The sequence below is a fragment of the Ambystoma mexicanum genome, chromosome 1p, assembly GCF_040938575.1.
Source record: "Ambystoma mexicanum isolate Mex_15411 chromosome 1p, UKY_AmexF1_1, whole genome shotgun sequence".
Lineage (NCBI taxonomy): Eukaryota > Metazoa > Chordata > Amphibia > Caudata > Ambystomatidae > Ambystoma > Ambystoma mexicanum.
This window is the reverse complement of record NC_090921.1, coordinates 1,178,422,907-1,178,443,096: the sequence shown is the minus strand read 5'-3', so window position 1 is coordinate 1,178,443,096 and position 20,190 is coordinate 1,178,422,907. Positions and strand designations below refer to the sequence as shown.

Here is a 20,190-nt window from a genome sequence, read left to right as displayed (position 1 = left end):
TTACTCAGATTCCTGTTGGAAGAGAGACAGAATCCCCTTCACTGTTCTCTTTCTACCAGCGGAACAAAGGAGAGTGGATTGTCCTCCTTTTTAAGCCTATTGTTTTGCATCCGACTTGAGAATACCATATCATCACCTCAGACCAGCAGAAGACAAGCAAGTCGTCAAGTTGTAAAATACACAGATGCATCCAGTCACGGTTGGGGAGTGGATCTGGATATGGAAGGCATGCCTTCCAAAGTGAGTGAGAAAACATCCAACATTAAAGCTGCTTTGGGAAATATGGAAGAGGGGTAGAACCAGCTGTAAGCTCTCATCATGGCCAAACTTGTAGAGATCATTGTGGGATCTGCCATTCTTGAGGGACATTTCAAAACCAGGGAAGTTTCAGGGCTTTATTGAGGATACAAGCGGGTGGGTCAGATTTGGGGGATGGTATGTTCCTGGAGATAATGACTTAGGAAAGAGAGCTTGGTATAGGGAGGCTTTAGGTCTTCTCATACCTGCAATTGAAGGGAGTCCTTTCACAGGTGAGGTTTGAAACAGAGTGTCTCTAGACCCCTGACACAGTTTGAGAAGATTCAGGAAGTGTTCCCAAGCTACAAGGGTTTGGTTTCGTCCATTTATAGGTGCAAAGGGGAAGTATCGAATCACGCTCTGACTGATCTGAGAGGGAGGTAGGAGGCAAACCTAAGGGTTCCAATAACAGAGGATCTGTGGCCCCATACATGTTAGAAATCAAATAAGGTGTTGAATTTCATTCAATTTAAAATTCATGGAATAAAACTGCTCTATAGATGGAAAATTCCTCCAGTGAAACTATCTAGGGTGTATCATGGTTCATAGTACAAGTGTTGGAGTGGCTGTGATGAGAGAGGAACTTCTTTCATGCTGCGTGGACATGTAAAGTCATTCAGGGATACTGGGCCGAAGTCCCCTGATGGATCAAGGAGCTGGAGGGATGGTTGAGGGTACTGAGCACTTTATTGGTCTTGTTCGGAATCCCCTCTGGGGAGGGAGACCTCACAGGATAATGATTTTCTCCGGGCAGCTAGCGCCTATTTGACTCAAGGATGGAAAAGGCCTATGTAGCTAGGTGAAATGGAGTGAGTGCGAAAAGATAAAGAACTTTACCAGATGGAGAGGTTGACTGCCTGGCTGAATTAGGTGAATGAGCGTGTGAGGGCTAAATGGTTACCATTTTGCACCAAATATGGAGATGGCAATGAAGGATGTGCTAAAAAGGTTAATTGAACCCCAAAGAGAACACACAATGAGAACACCTCATCCCAGAGATATGTTGTTTTTCTTGGCTCTTGCTCCATGAGGACGATGATGAGGGGTGTAGATTGCGCAATATGTTTGCTCGGGAGGGGGTGAGAGGAGGTGATCGGAAGGGCCGATTGTGGGAAACTTTATGTATGGCGGTGTTCATAAGTCAGGGGGTGTACAGAGAAGTGAAGGTCTGGTTGTGGTAAACGATCCCTGCGGTTTTTGTTGCTTGAAAAAGATACAGGGCCTCATTACGACCCAGGCGGTAAGTTACCGCCTGGGTCGTACCTTTACCACCATGGCGTAAACTACGTTTACGCCATGGTGGTTGGCGGACTTACCGCCCCATTCCGAGTTTGGCGGGGCGGTAAGTCCCCAATCCCCATTTACCCTTCCCCATTCCCATTTTTGCCCCATAGGGCATAATGGGAGTGGGGAAGGCGTTAATTACGCCACCGTAAATTACGGTGGCGTAATTAACGACAAGGTCCCTTAGCGCCATGGATCTTAATGGCTGCAAAAAGCAGCTGTTAAGATCTCCATGGCGCTAAGGGACCTCGGAATCCGGCGTTAAGGGTCGGCGCCGTTTACGGCGCCGTAAAGCCCTTAACGCCGGGGTTGTAATGAGGCCCACAGAGTTCATTTGGAACACAAACGATGTGCAAGTTTCCCATAAGTTAACCACTACCAGTTCAGGGATCTTAGGGTTTCTGCATACGTCACAGTAATTTCCAAGTGAAGAAATCAAATTGCAAAAGATTTCAAAATCATGAAGGGGGCCTTATTTTCAGACTCTGCCTGTCCCTAGGTTTGACCTCCACCCCATTCTACGTTGTGGCGCTGAAGGCTGACTCTTCCCTCGAGCCTAGGTGCTCCAACCAACGCATGCAGACAGGGCAATCCTACTCCCCTTGCTCTCTAGAAACAAAGTGAGCATTGCTGGTGAGCTCATTTGCATTCAATTTAGCAGTTCGGGTCCGTGGTAATCCTCTTCATACAAAGATCACAGCGACACAACCAAGCACTTACTTTTTGAGAGGGGAAGCTCTGGTTCCACTCGGGGAGCTAGGGAAAAAAGAAGGAAAACACGAGTGATTAGACAAATGCAGCAGCGCAAGGGCTTCCTGCCACCCCTCCTCCTCAAGTCGATGTGTTGTCAAATATTGATAAGCAAAGTTATGGGTGCCTAAAGAGAGATGCTGACCTTGTCATCTATCTGGCCTGATCACTTTTAAAAGTGAATTTTAGTCATCAACATAGGGCCTAAAGCATTGAAGGATTGGGCTTGGACTCGCATGATGGGATTAATCATTAGATGCATTGGCACTGGACAGTATGATCAAGTGCTATGGATCGTGTCAAGTAAGTAACATGTCTAGTCTCCCGAAACACAGCTTCCTGGTTACACGTTATCAGTGGATAAAGCACTGTAACAGTTAGAAAGGCGGCATGACTATGCTCGGTGACTGGCAATATTGCCAGTCCCGCTTGGACACGTGCCTTTTCGTCAACAGGAATGAGTGCCGTGTAGCATGGCTACAGCGCTGTGATGGCCCCAGAGGAATATTGTTTCCACGTGGAGAACGGTACAGAAAAAGGAGAATTTGGGCATTTTAAAAGTCTTTGGGCCTAAGCAATTCCAACGGATTGCTGCATACCAGCTGGTTTTGGCAATTTTCTTGCCAGTCCTATGGAACCCTGGGAAACCACCAAAATACATGAATCCCATGGACATATATGCATTCGGCCCCCTAATCTGAAGTCTCTGACGTGTGAGTGCTTCCAGCACGCCACCAGACCAGTAAGGTTTTGCAAACACACTAGTAAAGCCACTTGAGGCCATAAAATAGATACAGCTGTTTTACTGAGTGCTAGCCAACCTCAACTACTGCCCCTTAGGACACCATGCACACTGTTTCCCACCCCAATCCTAGTAGGCACAACCACATTTCTAAAATGACACTCACCACTAATGCGAATTCCAGGAGATGCGTAGGCTTTGCCCGGACTACTACCCAGGCTCAGGACACCAAATGGAAACTGGGGAAGGTCCAAAGTGTGGCAACTGAAACCATTGCCAAAGTCCAATCTTGCCCAAGAGTACTCGCATCCTGGAATAGGTTTCCACTGAACATTAGTCAGCGCTTTGTCATCAACAGTGATTTGGGAGGCAGACAAAGTTTTGGCTATGAGAAACGCGTTGTTACTCTCGAATTTGGGCAGTCCAAGCATTTTGTAAGATGTGCCATAATTGTCAACATCAGTGATGCCAAGTAGGTAGGCTGCGAAGGGTGTGTCACCTGCTTGGCCCCCTGCGCTGAAGTAGAAGACTTCGATCGGAGCACTGCTTATCAAGTACATTGCGCTTTCACCCGACACCTCAATCTGGGCTACCTGCCCAGCAACCAAATTCAGGCTTTTTTTGTCTGATCCCAGCTGATAGTCCACATTAGTATTTTGAGATGCACCCACATATACAATGCCAGTTTGGCCTTGTGCGTTTAAGGCTGGGATAATGAAGTTGGTCCCCCAGTGAGAGACCGGATTAAGTTGTTCAGATACGTGGTTGCATAGCTTTCCTTTTCCAGCACAGGAGCGGCCGCTGGCTACAGCAATGAGCGCAGTGGACATTATTCTTGAACCAGAGAAGTCTTTGTGGCTTAGGATCTGAATGACTTGGTTGGGACCAAGTTTGACTGTGAGTTTGCTTCCTGCCTTGTATTCCTGTCCTTTGAAGGTCACATCTCCTTTGAGGTCAACGTCAACTGTGCAGGCATACTTGGATGCAACAAACAATTCGTTCCATTCTTCCTCCGGCCCAATGGATGGGATAACAGCATAATACTCTCTCCCCAGCTGATTCATAGGAAGTACCACCATTGTATCCGAGCTGTCTTCTTCAGAGTTGAGCGCCAGCACCGATATGACTTTGTCTGCTTGAATGAGGACAGTGGAATCAAAGACGTCGGCGTTTGTCATCTCCAAGTGCTTAGAGATTGGAATGTCGAGCGTCTGTCCCTTCTTCACCTGGAATTCTTTCCGGAAGTTGGACTTGCTGACGCTGATGGACACTGAGGTGGAGTCATGGTAGGCTGTTACGAAGAGGTTAAACCTTGCGGTGCTACCTTTGTTCTGATTTTTGAGACAGGCTGTGATGAATTCTTTGCCCAGGGGGCCGGAGGGTTGGGTACCTAATATAATGAAAAAACAAAACAGAAGTTACCAGGTAGCCAACGACTGTTCATTATTCTTATTTTAAATATGTATCTGTTTGCATGTCCCAAGATACTTTAAATACCAACAAACATTGCTTGATTGACTGAGTTATACTGAAATATTGTATTAAGCATGGGTGACGCTGTACTCAGGTGCACATGTGCGTGTGCGGTGTGCAATCACAGACAGAACAGAAGACTGGGATCAAACGGACCCAACGTGGCCCCTGTTTGATACACACAGGTATTAAAGAGCAGCAATTGCTAAAACACTCCTAATGAGGGATTGGGTATTACACTGCCAGTGGCCTTCCACCACTATAAGCCTTTCCTCCCCACCTTTCTTGTTTCTGACCTACAGCCTTCAATGACCATTCATGGAATGTTACTTTGCTGTCCCTGTTCAACGCTGGTGTGCCGCCCATGTGCATGTATGCCGTGCCTGGAGATCCATGTACTGTTTACTGTTCAAAGTGTCGAATGTGTCAGCTGGGATTGTGTAGTTTAGCTGAGTGCTTACACAAGCTGCAGACTGGGAAAGCCTTATGTGGGCAGTGCCACTGACTAGTGCAAAAGCGATGCCACTCAATTAAGCGCACTGCTCACCAGCACAGATTCATTAAAAAAATAATTATTTATATATACGTTTTATTTTTTTTAATGTTCAGCAGTACAACCGTTGAGAACAAGCATTGGAATAGCCAAGATGTTTTCGCTGTTTTACGGCACACTTGCCTCTGAGGCCCCACAATATACTTCATGCCAACACTATAAAATAGCCCAAAAGTTCAAAGTATTGCAAAGTGATAACACAATAATTGATCTTCTTCAGACAAGACAGGCACACACATCAAACAAGAATAATAGAACAAAACAAATACTGTTTTGTCAAGCCTCTGGCGTCTGGGGCTCTTTCCATATAGCCAAGTCAACTAATTACAACTAACACATATAGATACTGGTCTCCTTCTATCAAACCATAATGCCACAAACATACAAATGTTTGTGATAATAACATCACGAATGTGGACGTGTACTTATCCCCATTTGTCATCATATCCATTTGCCATGTACCACTAACTGTACCAATCTTTTTTTCCTACACTAAGTTTTGCTTATGAAACACCTTTGAGTCAAAAGCTAAATAGTGCGACAAATCGATGGTATTATGTCATATAAAAAAACATGTTCACTTGCCACCAACCCATGACACCAACACCCAAGGCCATAGACAAGTAGTTTAACACCAGATCGAAGCATAAACAGGAGCTGAAGGCCCCCCTACTATCTTATGAGGGGCAATCATGTTTAGGCCTGATGGGCAGAAGCCCGTCTCAGAATAATTTCACAATATAAAGGTGGTGGCCCTTCCGATCCAAAGAGAGATCTGTCCCAAAGCCATCTAACAATCACAGACGCGTTTCTCTTCGTTTGGAACCCGTCAGTGTGATTGGCATATGTTAATAACGTGCATTACCAGTATTTTTGCCTACTCATTTTAACCCTTTCAATGCTAGGTAGAATAAGTGAAAAAAAAAGATTAATTCACTCTTTTTTTTTAACAACAATGTAGCTCACAAGCAACAGTGCATCAATGAAAAATAACCCTCCAGTTCCAGAACGTATCGCCACATATCACCCTCTTCCTTTTGCAAGAAAGGTGCAACCATTGACACCACGGGAATTATGGGAGTGACGCCCACATCATCCTTAACGCTTTAGGGCAGTTCTATCGGATATCTCTTCTGAAATACACTGGGTGCATTACAGAGTGCACGACACGGAAGGTGCCGGGATGAAGCACTCATTGCAAAACCTATGCCATCTTTCCTTCAATGCCGGATTTCTCTGCACTTACTGAAATGGCGCGAGAGAGGAATATGCATTGTTTAGAGTGGGGAAACCTATGGTTGTTTACAGTCCCCTCTTGGATAATGTATGGCTTACGGAGGAGCTGCGTAAATGAACGACTAAAAGTAGCAGAAGGAAAAGCTATTTAAAAATAAACATGGGAATAGTTTAATTTCTTGCTCTTGGCATGAGACAACCACAGAGTTCGATGACGTATCCCAGTCATCAGACAAAAAAAGGTTAGAATGATGCACTACTCAGAAATGTTTTTTTGTTTCCAAGTGCCCTTCATTTGAAAATGGCACACAACTCTGCAGCATGCAAAACATGGCACGGTACTCTGCAGCGTACAAAACATGGCACAGTATTCTGCAGCGTGCAAAACATGGCACAATACTCTGCAGCATACAAAACATGGCACCATGTTCTGCAGCGTGTAAAACATGGCACGCTACTCTGCAGCTCGTCTGCAGGGATGCCAAGGCTTCATTTTGGTGGAGGTTGCGCATCCCTCTTATGTTATGTTACCATCATTTTTATAGCGCACTGTCGCCCGAAGGCCTCATGGCGCTGGAGATGGAGAACTGATCAGCCAGGAGAGGCCACAGAGTAAAGAGCTAGAACAGGGTGGTCTTAAGCGCTCTTCTAAAAGCAAGGTGGTTGGGAATTTTCCTCATGACAGGAGGGAGACCATTCCACAGTTTGGCCGCGGCTATGGAAAATGCCCTACCAGTACAGTGATATCTTGGAACAACAAGAAGATCTGCAGTGGAGGAACATAGGTCCCGCTCTGGAAGATAACGAATTTGGCCTGCATAAACTCAGCCCCATGACCGTGGATAGCCCGATGAACTATGCATAAGGCCTTGAAACAGACGCACTGGCTAACCAGCAGCCAGTGGAGTGAGCGCAGCACCGGAGTGATGTGAGCTCCATACGGGGTAGCCAGCTTAGCCGCCAGATTCTGTATACGCTGTAGCCGTTGAATCAGACTAATAGGCTGCGACAGATACAGCGAGTTGCAGTAATCCAAGCGGGAGAGAACTAGTGCTGCGACTACCGGAGGGCGCAGCGGTTCGGGTATCATTGGTAAAACCTTCTTCAGAACCCTGAGATGGTAGTGGCTTGCTTGACACACAGCTGTGACTTGATCCCTCTCAAAGTGAACCCAACAACCCCACTTTTTCTGATCACAAGGACACCTTCAGTCTGCATCCCTGTTTTGTCTGCCAGTTTCTACCCTCTAGAACTCGCAGGCCAATAGTTTTGCCAAATTGATGATGCTATAGTGCCATCCATTAGCAAAAACCTACAAGAACATCTTTTCAGCCAATCTACCTCTGCACAGTAGGGCTTGTAGGGTTGGTAGATAATGTGCACTGGCCTAAAATTCAAAACAAAAATGAAACGAAAATGAAAGATGATATGTAGCAGTTAAAAAATATGATACTTGAGAAGTCACATTAAATCGTGTTGACTGTTTTTCCATTGTTTATTTGGGGGGCAAGTGCAACACCCACTGTACACATCAATTGATATCCTCCCAACCAGGGATGAAGTCCTAATCAATAAAATGGGGCTTTGGGGGGATCATTAACATACAAAATGGGATGCAATGTCACCAGAAATTAGCATATCAAGGTACAATATGCACATTTCATGGAATAGGACACACAAAAAACTAAGAGAGGATATTTTTTTCCAATACTGTTTTGAAAACAATGCAAGATATGCATGTTTTATACTCCAAGAATCAATGCCAATGTTTTCCCTGGAACATGCAGGGACCACAGTTCGAGTACCGATGTCGGCATTAATTCCAAAAAGATACCCAATGTTTTTCTATTTACACATAGCCTCTAAAAGAAATGGGGGACGGCGTCTGCCCTCTAAAAAAGTTTGCGGACGCCGTCCACCCACGTGTATCCTCAACTTGAGCCCTGCGCCCAGCTGTCTTGGTGAGTCATATTACAGTGACCAATGTAAACTATGTGTAAATTATTCTTCAAATAACAATGTTTTCAGAATGTGATATATTTGTATGTTCTTGTCAAAACTAAACTATGTTACAAATGTCACTTTATGTGGGACCTGTAAATGCCCAAAAGTGGGTCCTGAGCTCGCTGTACCTACAGTCACATGTTACACGTCACTTATGGTGCTCATTGAGGCCGAAACATGTCCATGGTAGCTTATGATCTTATACAGAAGGACTGTGACTAAGAAGCTCTGTCCTACTACTTCTTTTTGGGTAGAAACAAGTCTGATTTGCACATGCTTTTTCTTCTACTGTAATGGCACGGGGGCTGGAATACAGTTGTTTGAAAGGCTCCTTGGAGCATTTCTAATGGTTATGATTGGTTTAAAACCACCCGTCCATTAGTCTTCGCTGCAGTGTTTCCTTGATGAAACCAGAAGCCAAAACCACACTCACACAGCAAATCCCACTCACTGCACAAAGTGATAGGACCTTTATGACATTCTTAAGGACAGCCAACAAGAGTACAACGCATTTACATGTTCTTCTTAGAAGTATGTGTGTTCCCTTTTTTATCCCAAAGCATGACTAAGATGTTTTCAGCACAGGTGGGGGGTCCCAACTTATTCTCCCACATGATAAATGCACATACATAGCCACTAACATGAAAAAGGCACTTACCAACTAGTCCTGCTTTCGTAGTCTCAAGAGTTCCCAGTGCTGGTGGAAAACAAGGAATAATGTTTAGAATAAACTCCTGTTCCAAGACCTGATATACAGTGAGTGCTAACAAAGATGCGTGTCCCGTCAATGCGTCTCTTTAAGTGCATCGCATCGTGGTGGTCTGTCTTATCCTCATTCCTAGAGCACACACAATGCTGTTGGACGGTTTGATGTCAGCCATCTAGTGGCGAGGCCTTCTAATAACGGCATGGTGTCTCATTAGGGAAAAACTACTCGACATATATAACTGAAATGCTAATGGTTAGACCCTCTCCTAAAAAGGAAAAGAGCTAGACTGTTCCTCAGGGGTCTGCAACCTTTCGTTCTCCAAAGGTAGGTAACATGATTTTGAACCTACATTTGGCAAGGGAATTGTAATTATATATTCCTTAGACAATTCTTCCCTCCAAAGAATTCTGCATTATGATACCAGTTATACACCTTTGCTTTCTTTTTCATTTATCTAATTAACACATATTCTGGCAATATTGACTCTTGAGAATTGTTTTGTTAAATATAAACAAAAACATCCTGATTACTTACTAGTAATCACATTACACCGAGTCCATCTCTTACCTTTTGTGGCCTCCGTCCGGCCTCAGGGGCAGCAAAAACCCCATATAATTGGTAAAATACAAATCCTCTGGTGGCCAACTAGACCTTTATATTCCAGGGAGAGATATATTGCTGGCCGACCCCCAGCACACCATGTTATTCGATGCATAAACCTCCCAATATCCACCCCGGGTAGGGCAGGTGAGTTGTAGGGCTGTGATGAGGAAGAGAAGGAATCAGTGGTGTGGTACCTCTTAGTCCCTCTTCCTCATCCTAGTCCTTAGGAGAGCTCAAGAGCAGTTTGCTGAATATTGGGACAAAGGAAACCAACACACCAGTATATGCTAAATGCAGTGCCAATTTATTCAAGGTGCAGCTTAATGATTTACGCAAGACAGGACAGAAGACACAAAGGAAGGATGGGAGAGCCGAAATATAACTTTCACTGCAAATTGAAAGTGTCAGGCAGTCACCAAGTGGCTCCCCTGCAGACGTCATCGATCGGTATCCCCTTAACAGCGGCCCAGGAAGTATCCATAGCTCTCGTGAAAGGACCTAACAACCTGGTAGAGGTGGAGTCCTCAACCCCGATAGGCCAGACCAATAGAGCACCTGATCCACCTACCCCAGGAAGCAGTGGAGCGCTTCTTACCCGCATGACCTTAGCCGCAAGACACCTGCACTCAGACGTTTTGTCCAGGTACACCGTGACCACCCTACCAACATCTAGCAGATGGGGAGCACGGACTATCAGGTGAGGCACGGCCCAAGGTTGGAAGGATAAGGTCCTCATGGAGGTGGAAATCAGGTAGGACCTTCCGGCGGGAAAAGTAGAGAGGGCTGCTAAATCAGACCCTCAGGAACAAACCTAATGAAGGGGGGGTGCAGATGAGTGCCCTCAATTTACCTGGGTGCCTTGCTGAGGAGACTGTGACCAAAAAGAGGCATGTAGGACAAAATGGCAATCAGGATATTTTTTAGAGATTGGAAGGGAGCAGCAAGAGAGTGCCTTAAGTACTAATGGGAGGTCCGGATGGGAAAGGGGAACCTAACCCAGGCTGGGAGATCTTATACCCTCTCAACCGGCAAGCTGCCAGGTCCTCAACATCAGATAATGGGGCACAAGACCTGCGCAGCATCCGGATGGCTGCAAACTGGGCTCTCAAGAAGGAGATGTCCATGTCCAATCCCAACCTGGAATCCATCCAAAGCAACACATGTACCCGGCCAAGGTGACAGACCAGGGAATCAATGTGGGACCGGAGGCACCAGCTAAAGAAGGTTTTCCAATTAGGCAGCCTGTGTGGAGGACCGGTTGGATCTTCGGGCAGGTTGTGGTAGCTCAGGGAACAAACATCCTTTTTCCAGCCCTAACCATTCGAGGTCCAGACGTCAGATGGAGCCGCTTGAACATTGGAAGGGGAGGGAGGGCCTCTGCAGAGTTTGGGTCTGAGACGGAGGGGGCGACTGGCCACAGTCAGTTGTAGGAGGAGGGGAAACCACCCCTTCCTCCAGGAGTAGGGCACAATAAGAATGATCCAATTATTATCTTTTTCTGACGAGCAGAAGCTTTTGGAGAAAGGGGAAGGGAGGAAAAGCATAGAGGTGGGCCCTCAACCAACATGCTGACATGGCATCTGCACACAGAGCCATTAGGTTCCATGTCAGGGAGAAGAACAGCGGGAGCAAAGTGTCAGTGCAGGAGGCAAAAAGGTAAACTCAGGGGAAACCCAGGCGGGTGCAGACCAACTGGAAAGTGTGGACTGCTAGGAAGGACTTCACTGAGCAGTGGAACTGGCAGCTGAGAGCATCCCCTCTGATGTTCAGGAAGCCCAGAAGGTAGGTTGCTAACAAGGATACAATGTTATGTCCCACCAATCCATGAGCCAGCATGCACCCTCCTGTAGCAACTGAGACTGTATCCCAACTTCTCTTTTGATGTATGATATTGTCACCTGGTTGGCACGAGTTTGGACCTCCCCTCTAGATGGTCAGCACTTCTGAAACTACAGAGAGCTCCCTCAAATTGGGGAACCTGGTGCTGTCATTCACTGACCACCTGCCCTGAGATCACCTACGCTGCTCACATGTGGCCCTCAGCCAGTCTGGCTGACATCCATGGTGAGCCAGAGCAGGAGCAGCGGAGAAGTCAGGGGAATGCACGCCAGGATGTTTTACAGACACCATTTAATTTGATCAGCCAGCACTGCAGGCATTTGGACCCAAGAACCTACAGTTGAATGTGGAGGGTCCATATCAAAGGGACCGAACCAGTCAATCTAAAGGGACAGTTGAGAGAGCGCGGGAGCAGCGGACGTCAAGACAGAGGTGATCAGCCGAGAGCATTTGCAGGCTGACGAAAGGTGAGGACTAAGGGGATTGACAGTTTGGATGGAGCAATGGAATTATGGATAAAGGGTTCAGTTTAGAGTGAGGTTGGGCCAGGGGAGGTAAGGGTTTGAGACAGGGCCAGCATTGGTGTACGGTGACATGGGCAACGGAGATAAGGGAATGAGAATGGAACCATTGGGTTTCACTGGCGTAAGAAGGAGGGAAATGATGCAGCGAGGGGCTGTTGTAAATGTGGATGTGGTTGGGGAAGGAGAGGCAAAGGTGAACATGAGGAGACTGTGGTGAAAAGTGGATTGAAGAAAATGTTATGTTTCGTGGGATTATATAATCCATCAGATGACCTTTCAACTCGCACAGACTTCTCGTGAAAACACTCAATTCCTCTGCTGTAGAGGCCAATTATGCGTGTGTGTAAGGGTTGGTAGGATGACAGCCCTGACAGTGGGCCAGAATTCGAGTGGTGAACTCCAACACCTTCCAATCGAGGTTTTCGAAGGGGAGGTTGTTGAAAAGAGCGAAAAACCTAACAACCCTCCTCCACCTTCCCTTTCGCTATTTCCGATTTGATTTGTATATGTGTGTGTGTGCCAGAGTGAAATCCTGCCTGGTGGTGTCAGAGAAGGGACTGGGTTACATGTAGTGGTACCAGGAGCATCAAATTATTGTAGGGGTGTGTGTCAGTGGGGTTGGAGCAAGTTGTTGATTAGGGGTATGGGGGAAAATAAGGGTGAAAAGGCGTGCTCATTTGTTGGACAATATGCGGTATTCAGTAAGAGTGCAGAATGGTAGGCGCTTAGTGCATATATACCATTGACAAATGGGCATTAACATAACATTTAATATAGCATAATGAATTGGCAGAAAAAATGTATCTGTACCATTCCGAAATAGTGGGGCCTGTAACACCATAATGCTGCAGTTGTGATGTGGTTTGGAGTTGGTACATAATTTGCCTGTGTCAGAGCACACGCTCACGTTCAAGTGAGCTGTATTGGTAGATTATGTAAGTCTGAGTGGTAGTGCGGTTGTAATATCTGTGAGGTGTAAGTGGTCGGTTGGAATGGAGGCCCCAGTTAACTGGGAGTTCATGACCTGGCATATCTAAGTTACGTTTTTCCCTTACATAGGAATTACTAAATCTCTGGGGGCTTACCTAATGTTGGGCAAGGGAGAAAGGGTATGGAAGGCAGAATTTGATGAGATCTTCAAGTTGTTGTGCAGGCATGTTTTCTGTAAAGGGTGGTACATGGATGCGGAAAATGAACTGGCTAAGGCACCTGTGATGATTTAGACCTGGTCACCTGAATTTTTAAGGAATATAAGTCTATATTGTACATTTGCAGATCAACCCAGTGCCCAAAGCAATGTGGGTAGAACATTTTCGGAATGTATATGCTGACTGTATAGATAGTAAAGAAAAATCTTAGAACTAAAGAGGTCCTATTTGGTCACTCAAGTTTGATCGTGATGATGTACTTAAGGCCTTTATGAAAGAGTGTACCACGAATGGCATTATGAACGTAGTACGTAGTACTAAAAAACGCACCTGAGGTATGGGCAGCTGTCCTGTACAATTTATTTATCAACACCATTGCAACCAGAGAAACCCATAAGTCCTGGAAATACTCTTATGTGGTTCCGATTTTTTAAGGGCAGTCGGGAAGATCCAAGAGACTACAGACCAATGGCCTTGTTGGATGTAGATAGTAAAATTGTTGGTTCCCTTATTCTGCATGAGCTGGAGAAATGGGCTATTGAAACAGGACACCTGAATACATTCCAATCAGGTTTTAGGAAATCGGTAGGAACTACTTTGAATGGAATGATTTTACACCTTCTCCAATTCAAAGTGAGTATGGTGGACTCACCTGGCATATTCTTATGCTTTGTGGATTTCAGGTCAGTTTTTGATTTAATTAACAGAGAGAGGTTGTGGTTTAAGCTTGCAAATTGGGGCCTCCCTCCAAGACTACTTTATATCCTGGGATGTTTGCATTTACACACCTTAATAAACGTAAGGTTAGACCAGAAAGGGTCTCTATTTAAGCTTATCAATACACCAAGGGGCCTGCATCAGGGCTGCATCCTGGCCACATGCCCATTTAACATCTTTAAATTACATTGACATTGGTGACAGTCTTGAGACCTGTGGACTCACATCACCTAAAAATGTCTCCCATCATGTAGCTGCCTAGGCTGAGGATGCCTTAGTTATGGATCACCTCCAAATCGTCCTTCAGCAACTGATTGGGGAATCAAAGATTATGCGGCTGTTAATGATTTGATCATTAGTTCTTCAGATAAGTTTGCTATTAAATTTGTGTGGAACCTTCAGTCAACAATTCTAAAAGTGTTAGACTGTTTCATCTGGACTTTCAAATTTTTTGATTTCTGAATAAAGCAGCATTAAGAGCAAATCTGCATTCCAGAGCTGAAATAATGATGCCCAAAATGCATAAAATACTAGTTAAATGTGGAAATTCTATACTGCAAAAGTCATACCGAAAATCAGCCATGGCTTGGAAATGATATTCTGGATAGATTGGTCAAACGTGGAGGGAATAGAGGTTGGTCTGTGGGGAAGTGTTCTTTGTTTACCAAATTATGTGCCGGCGGCTACAATTAGATATGAGTTGGGATCTCATTGAAAGCAAAACTCACTTGGAGTGCATTGACACTCCTTGGTAAATTTCAAGCCCCCATAAGAGTTCTTTGTATTATGATCTACTGGAAGACTGAACGACATAAAGTAACATACTAATGATGCAGTGGGATGCAAAATGCGATGAAATGCTGGGGACCTTAGAGAGTACACAGGGAATGTTGTTATTGAACCCTGTTGAAGTGAAAATGAAGCTTTAGGCTTGGGACCGGACCTCCACGCAAGAGGTGGTGGGGAAGTTTCAACTATATTAACACCAAGTTCAGGAACATAGGCAGTGGGGTTGTTACACCACGTATTCAAAAAGGTTCCCAAACATGAATTGGAGATGCCAGTTCCTTCGCCTGAGGATGAATTTAATCTTCAGATGGGAAATCTCACAAATAAGGAACTTAGCAGAATGCCCTGATGCTACCTGTTGATTTTGCAAAAGTCCTGCGTTAGTCAAATTATTGAAACATATTTATGCTGTTGTCCAGAACTAGGGGGAAAACTACAATTATTTTTTGAAAGGGCATTGAAAGATTTTAGAATGTTTGATGCAGAAGCTCTCTGAGCTAGGATTTTACTGGGCGCGTCCACACCAATTATAATAGGAGCATTGAAAGTGTTAAAGGACTGTAGTCTAATTAATCTATAGCACTTGCTAGGATAATGTGGAGAGATATCATAGTGATAGGGCAACTATGAGGAAATATTCATGCATCCTATAATAATTCGAATTATATTGAGGCGTGTACCCCCACCTTTCATTTTGATGAATTGTTGAATCAATTTACTAATGAAATACGTTTATTGTAATTGGTTTTAGATTTGAGAATGACCATAGTTAATATGTTGGTTAATGCATTAGAAATTGATACGGCTTGCCTAAATGTTGTGAAAGGTCATTGCTTTAACTAAATCACAATACATAAGAAAATAAAAATATTGTGAAAGCTTTCCTGACATCAGTGGTACTTTTCAGTAAGTCACAGGTGAAGGGCGGGTGTCTGGGGTGTGTGAGGCATGATGAGGAATTTTGGGCTAGGAGGTGGGAGGAAAAGATGGTGGTCTAGGATGAGTTGGCTGTAGATCTGTGACTGGAGTAGATGCCCCCACTGGACATGCATCATCGGTACCTACAACCATCATTCGGCTGCCTTACCCGCCGTTTCAGGGGTATCACCACTAAGCAGGTAGGTTAGGGACAAATCGAACAGCAAATCGGATTCTGAGCGAGATGTGGCAAATAGATGTGCAGCAACCCATAAAGGAAGTTCACACATTAATGTAACACGTGTGTAAAGGGCACCAAGTCACCAAGGTGTTCAGTGCCTAGGGTGGCCCGATGATATGCTTCAGTGAGAAAGACTGGGTTGCTCAAAGAAAAATTGGGGAAGGGCCTCCTGTGCCAATTAAGGTGATGGCGCTGTTCAGAGAGATGCAATACTCTGTTGAAAGGGTGGGGTTTGCATCCTGTGAGAGGTTACGTTTGGGATACAAGGGGGCAACTATTGTAATGGGTCAAAGGTTTAAAAAGGCCTGCGGACAGAGTGGGCCGTGGACAATAATGCTCATACCACCATCTTTGTCCCCCTCCCACCGATCTCACGAGAGACATTATCACCTTAACATACCTAGCGATTGCTCATTTGTTATTGCCGTCATGCTCAATGTAATGCTCATCTGTAAAATCCAATACAATGTTGTTATGAAAAAAAAAGGCCAGGGGTTGTAAAGGCGAGGTTGGAGAAGAAGTGTGAGGAGGACGCGTAGTTGGGTTATTCACAACATGTCTGCTGGAATACATGGTAGTGTCCTTGCTGGAGGTGGTCCTGAAGAAGAAACTGGTGAGCTTTGTGTGCAACATTACTTACCTTCACCCGAGGAGCAGTCAGTGAATTAATGGATAGTACAGGAGGACTGTATGGTGGCTTATGCAAGTAACGATCAAAATGGGACCATAGTGCGCCGCTGTGAGCAGGTTGCTGAAGTTGAGAATTGTATTGTGGAGCCAGCCTTTTGGTTGCTGCTGGTTCATCTGGATGATTTGTCGAAGCTGGCATTGTTTCGGGACACTTCTTAGCTACACCGGGCCATGCCAATGGGTTGATCTTTATCATGCTCATTGCCATAGCATTTCAATGCATTTATGAAGCAGTGCATGCAGTACAGGACTGAGAATGATACACTGATGCAAAACTTGGATGTTTTCTGGATTGTGGGGAGAAGTGGGCCAGTAGGTGAATGACAGCCTTTGTTGGATGACTTTATACTGATATACACAATACAGGGAATTTGTTTATCTTCTGGTCAGAGAGTGTACATACCTGTATACTAAACCAAGGAATTAGGGGAGACCGCATTGGCATCTCCAATCCACAGTGATTGTTTGTTCAAATTTTCACCACCGGATCCAGCAAATCCATGATCCCCTACCACCATATACCATACCCCCAGCAGACATTCTCCCTCACTCGACCTTGCACGGGAATGCAAAGATTTGCCAACCTATGCATCCAAACCCAAGATCCACCGGCTCTGACCACTTATGACTTTCACCACAAACCCATCACTGGCAACACCAGACACACCAGACTTGGCTCTCGCACCTCCCCTCCCTATTCCCCCCTCACTCTACAGTCTGTCAACATACAACCACCTCAACATCCCCTGATAAACAAAAGCAACCGCATTACAACCCTCTTGAGCTCACTGACCAACGTGCAATGCACCCAGGCTACCAACATCAATGATGCTATCATCTAACACCAACTTGACTTCATTGCGATCATTGAATCCTGGCTGTATGATGCTGTAGGCCCCCATCTGTCCTTTGCCATCCACCCCATCTATACTATCTTCACAGCCGGTCACTTCGACAAACCACGCGAAGGCACTCGCTATCATTGGCAAAGCCTCCCTGCCCATCAGAGAAATCACCACCACCCTCTTAGTGGGCTACAAATTCCTACTCATCAAGCTCACAGTCAACCCCCACACCACTATAAATACCCTACTTCGCTATATGCAACCCAACTCACAGAGCTCCCACACGTGTACCTCCCAAAACTACTCACACCCCTTATCAAGCTCAACACCAAATTCATCATACTTTGGGATTCTAAGCTTGGTCTCACAGACCCTACCAACACTAAATTCACTGCGACCTCTAGTACGCTTTTCAAAATGAATCTCTCCCACCAAGTCATGGCCCCCACCCACATTAAGGGGCGTACTCTAGACTGGATACTCACACTCAACACCACTCCGACTATCGCGGACATCAGCCCCACACCCTTGTCTGCCCACTCTTTGATTATGTTCATTATCTCCACTCCCCCCACCCACACTCATCACCCAACTAACCCCATCCTCGCTTGCAACACTTGCAAACTCACTGAGGCTCTGTTAGCCCCTACACCCTCTCAACGGCTAGCCACCTATGCCATCACCAACATCAACCCCCACTCCCTAGCCTCCCACGTCAAGCAGGTATTACAACTCACCTTGGATGTTCATGCTCCGCTCAAATCTAAGATTCCGAGACGCGGCAATCACACCAATCCTTGGTTCAAAGATGAGCTGATTACTCTGCACAGGCACAAACGAGCCGCAAAACACAACTCAGAACACAATTGAATAAAACACCCCACCCTCTCTAACCACCAAACCTTCACCACACTATCTACATCCTACAGAAACATGATCCTCGAAACCAAAGCAAGCATCTACAATACGAGAATCCCAGAAGCTTCCTCCAACCCCAGAGAACTCTTCGCCATTCTCAAATAAGTCAAAAATCCAGTTCCCACCTCTTCACAATTCCCCATGGACAAAGCATGGTTCTCCACTACCCAAACCGTGCTTGCCTCCAAAATACACAAACTAACAGACAAGATTGCTGCTAAAAAATAAACAACTAGCTGCCATAAAATTACCATCGCTCAAGCCAACACCCCCTCCCCAATGCCCAGTGCCTAGCACCCAACCCTTCCACTTCTCCCTGTCATTATTCCAGAAGTTACCAAGACCATCCAAGCACTAAAACCATCCAACTGCAAAGAAGACTCATACCCTGCTCATATTGTCAAGATTTGTGAATCCACTCTCATCCCCTCAACCACTGAGTTCATCAACTCCATCCTGACCTGCCTCAAAACAGCTTGGGTCACCCCTCCTCAAAAAACCCTCGCTTGACCAAACACCTCCCACCATCTATTACCGCATCACCACAGTTCCCTTCCTGCTCAACATTCTAGACTGGGTAGCCTACGCCCAGGTCCAAGCTCACCTCGAGCAACGCCACCTACTAGGAACTTGACAATCCGAGTTCCACCCCAGAACATAGCACAGAAACAGCACTACTGGATCTAAAAATCCAACCAAATACTATCAGAGACTCCAGTAACCTTGCCATCCTTCTCTTCCTTGACATGTCTCCCAACTTCAACCTGGTCCACATTAACATCCTCTGAAAACACCTTTCCTTTAACTTCTACCACTATGCCATCACCTGGGTCAAATCCTTCCTCAAGACCACACTCCGCAAGTCTTTTCAGGTGATGTACCCGCCAAATCCATCCAAGTGCCCCTCAGCATCCCACAAGACTTCTGCACTACAACCACTCTCTATAACACTTACACCAAACCCCTATTCAACCACCTGGACACACTCAGCATCACCTACGCCAACTTTACAGACCACATCCAGATCCTGCTACCTATCTCGGGCAACTACTTCCAAGATACATCCTTCATAAACCAAACATACAGCATTATCCAGAACTGGATGGCCAACCACAATCTGTACCTTAACAACAAAAAGACTGATCTATTCATTGTAAGCTCCCCCTTAGGACTCAAGATCCTTGACCCAGTGTTGCCTCCTTTAACATCGATGGATCCAACATCCCAATTTCCAAGCATGTTAAAACCCTCAATGTCAACTTAGATGCCAAACTGAACCTGACCAAACATGTCAACGCCCTAGCCTGATCCACTGCCTACACCTCAAAGTTCATCACCCTAAGCAAACAATTCCTCTTCCCAGCCAACTGCCTTACTTGATCAGAGCCATCATGGGCAGCAAAATGGACTACTACAATGCTCTCTTCTCCGGAACCACCTCAAAAAACCTTACCAAACTCCAACTACTTGAAAACAAGTCTTTCAAAGCAGCCAGGGGCCTCAAATTCTCCGTCCACGTCTCAACCAGACACGCTGCCCACTGGTTTCCCATCAGAGCGCAAATTCAAGATCCTGACCATCGCTCATCGCTGCATCTACAATGAGGCGCCCTCACCCTGCATCACTACCAGAACTAACGTACACCCCTGCGTTTCTCCTCCAACCTCACACTGCTAATTCTGAGATACAGAAGCAAACAAGCAGGTGACTCCAGTTTCTGCGTCACAGCTCCCTTACTTTGGAACACCCTCCCTCCATATATCCGCAATTAACCATCCCTCACTGCCTTCAGAAAACTTGTGAGGACCTGGCTGTTTGACAAATATATTGCAACCCACCAGGCTTAGCCTCACCCCAATGCAACTGCATGGTAACTTCATGGCAATTACAGCTATAATTACATGACTTCC

At 45.6% G+C, this 20,190-nt stretch overlaps 1 protein-coding gene across 1 annotated transcript in view; it reads right to left on the bottom strand.

Moving 5' to 3' along the window:
- LOC138451173 (uncharacterized) overlaps window positions 1-20,190 on the bottom strand; it is a 190,044-nt gene that overhangs the window by 157,956 nt on the left and 11,898 nt on the right. The window contains exons 2-4 of the mRNA XM_069604890.1: window positions 8,998-9,036; window positions 3,240-4,463; window positions 2,302-2,337 (exon numbers count right to left, since the gene is read on the bottom strand). Coding sequence (XP_069460991.1) covers window positions 2,302-2,337; window positions 3,240-4,463; window positions 8,998-9,036 — 1,299 coding nt within the window. The remainder of the gene's footprint in view (window positions 1-2,301; window positions 2,338-3,239; window positions 4,464-8,997; window positions 9,037-20,190) is intronic.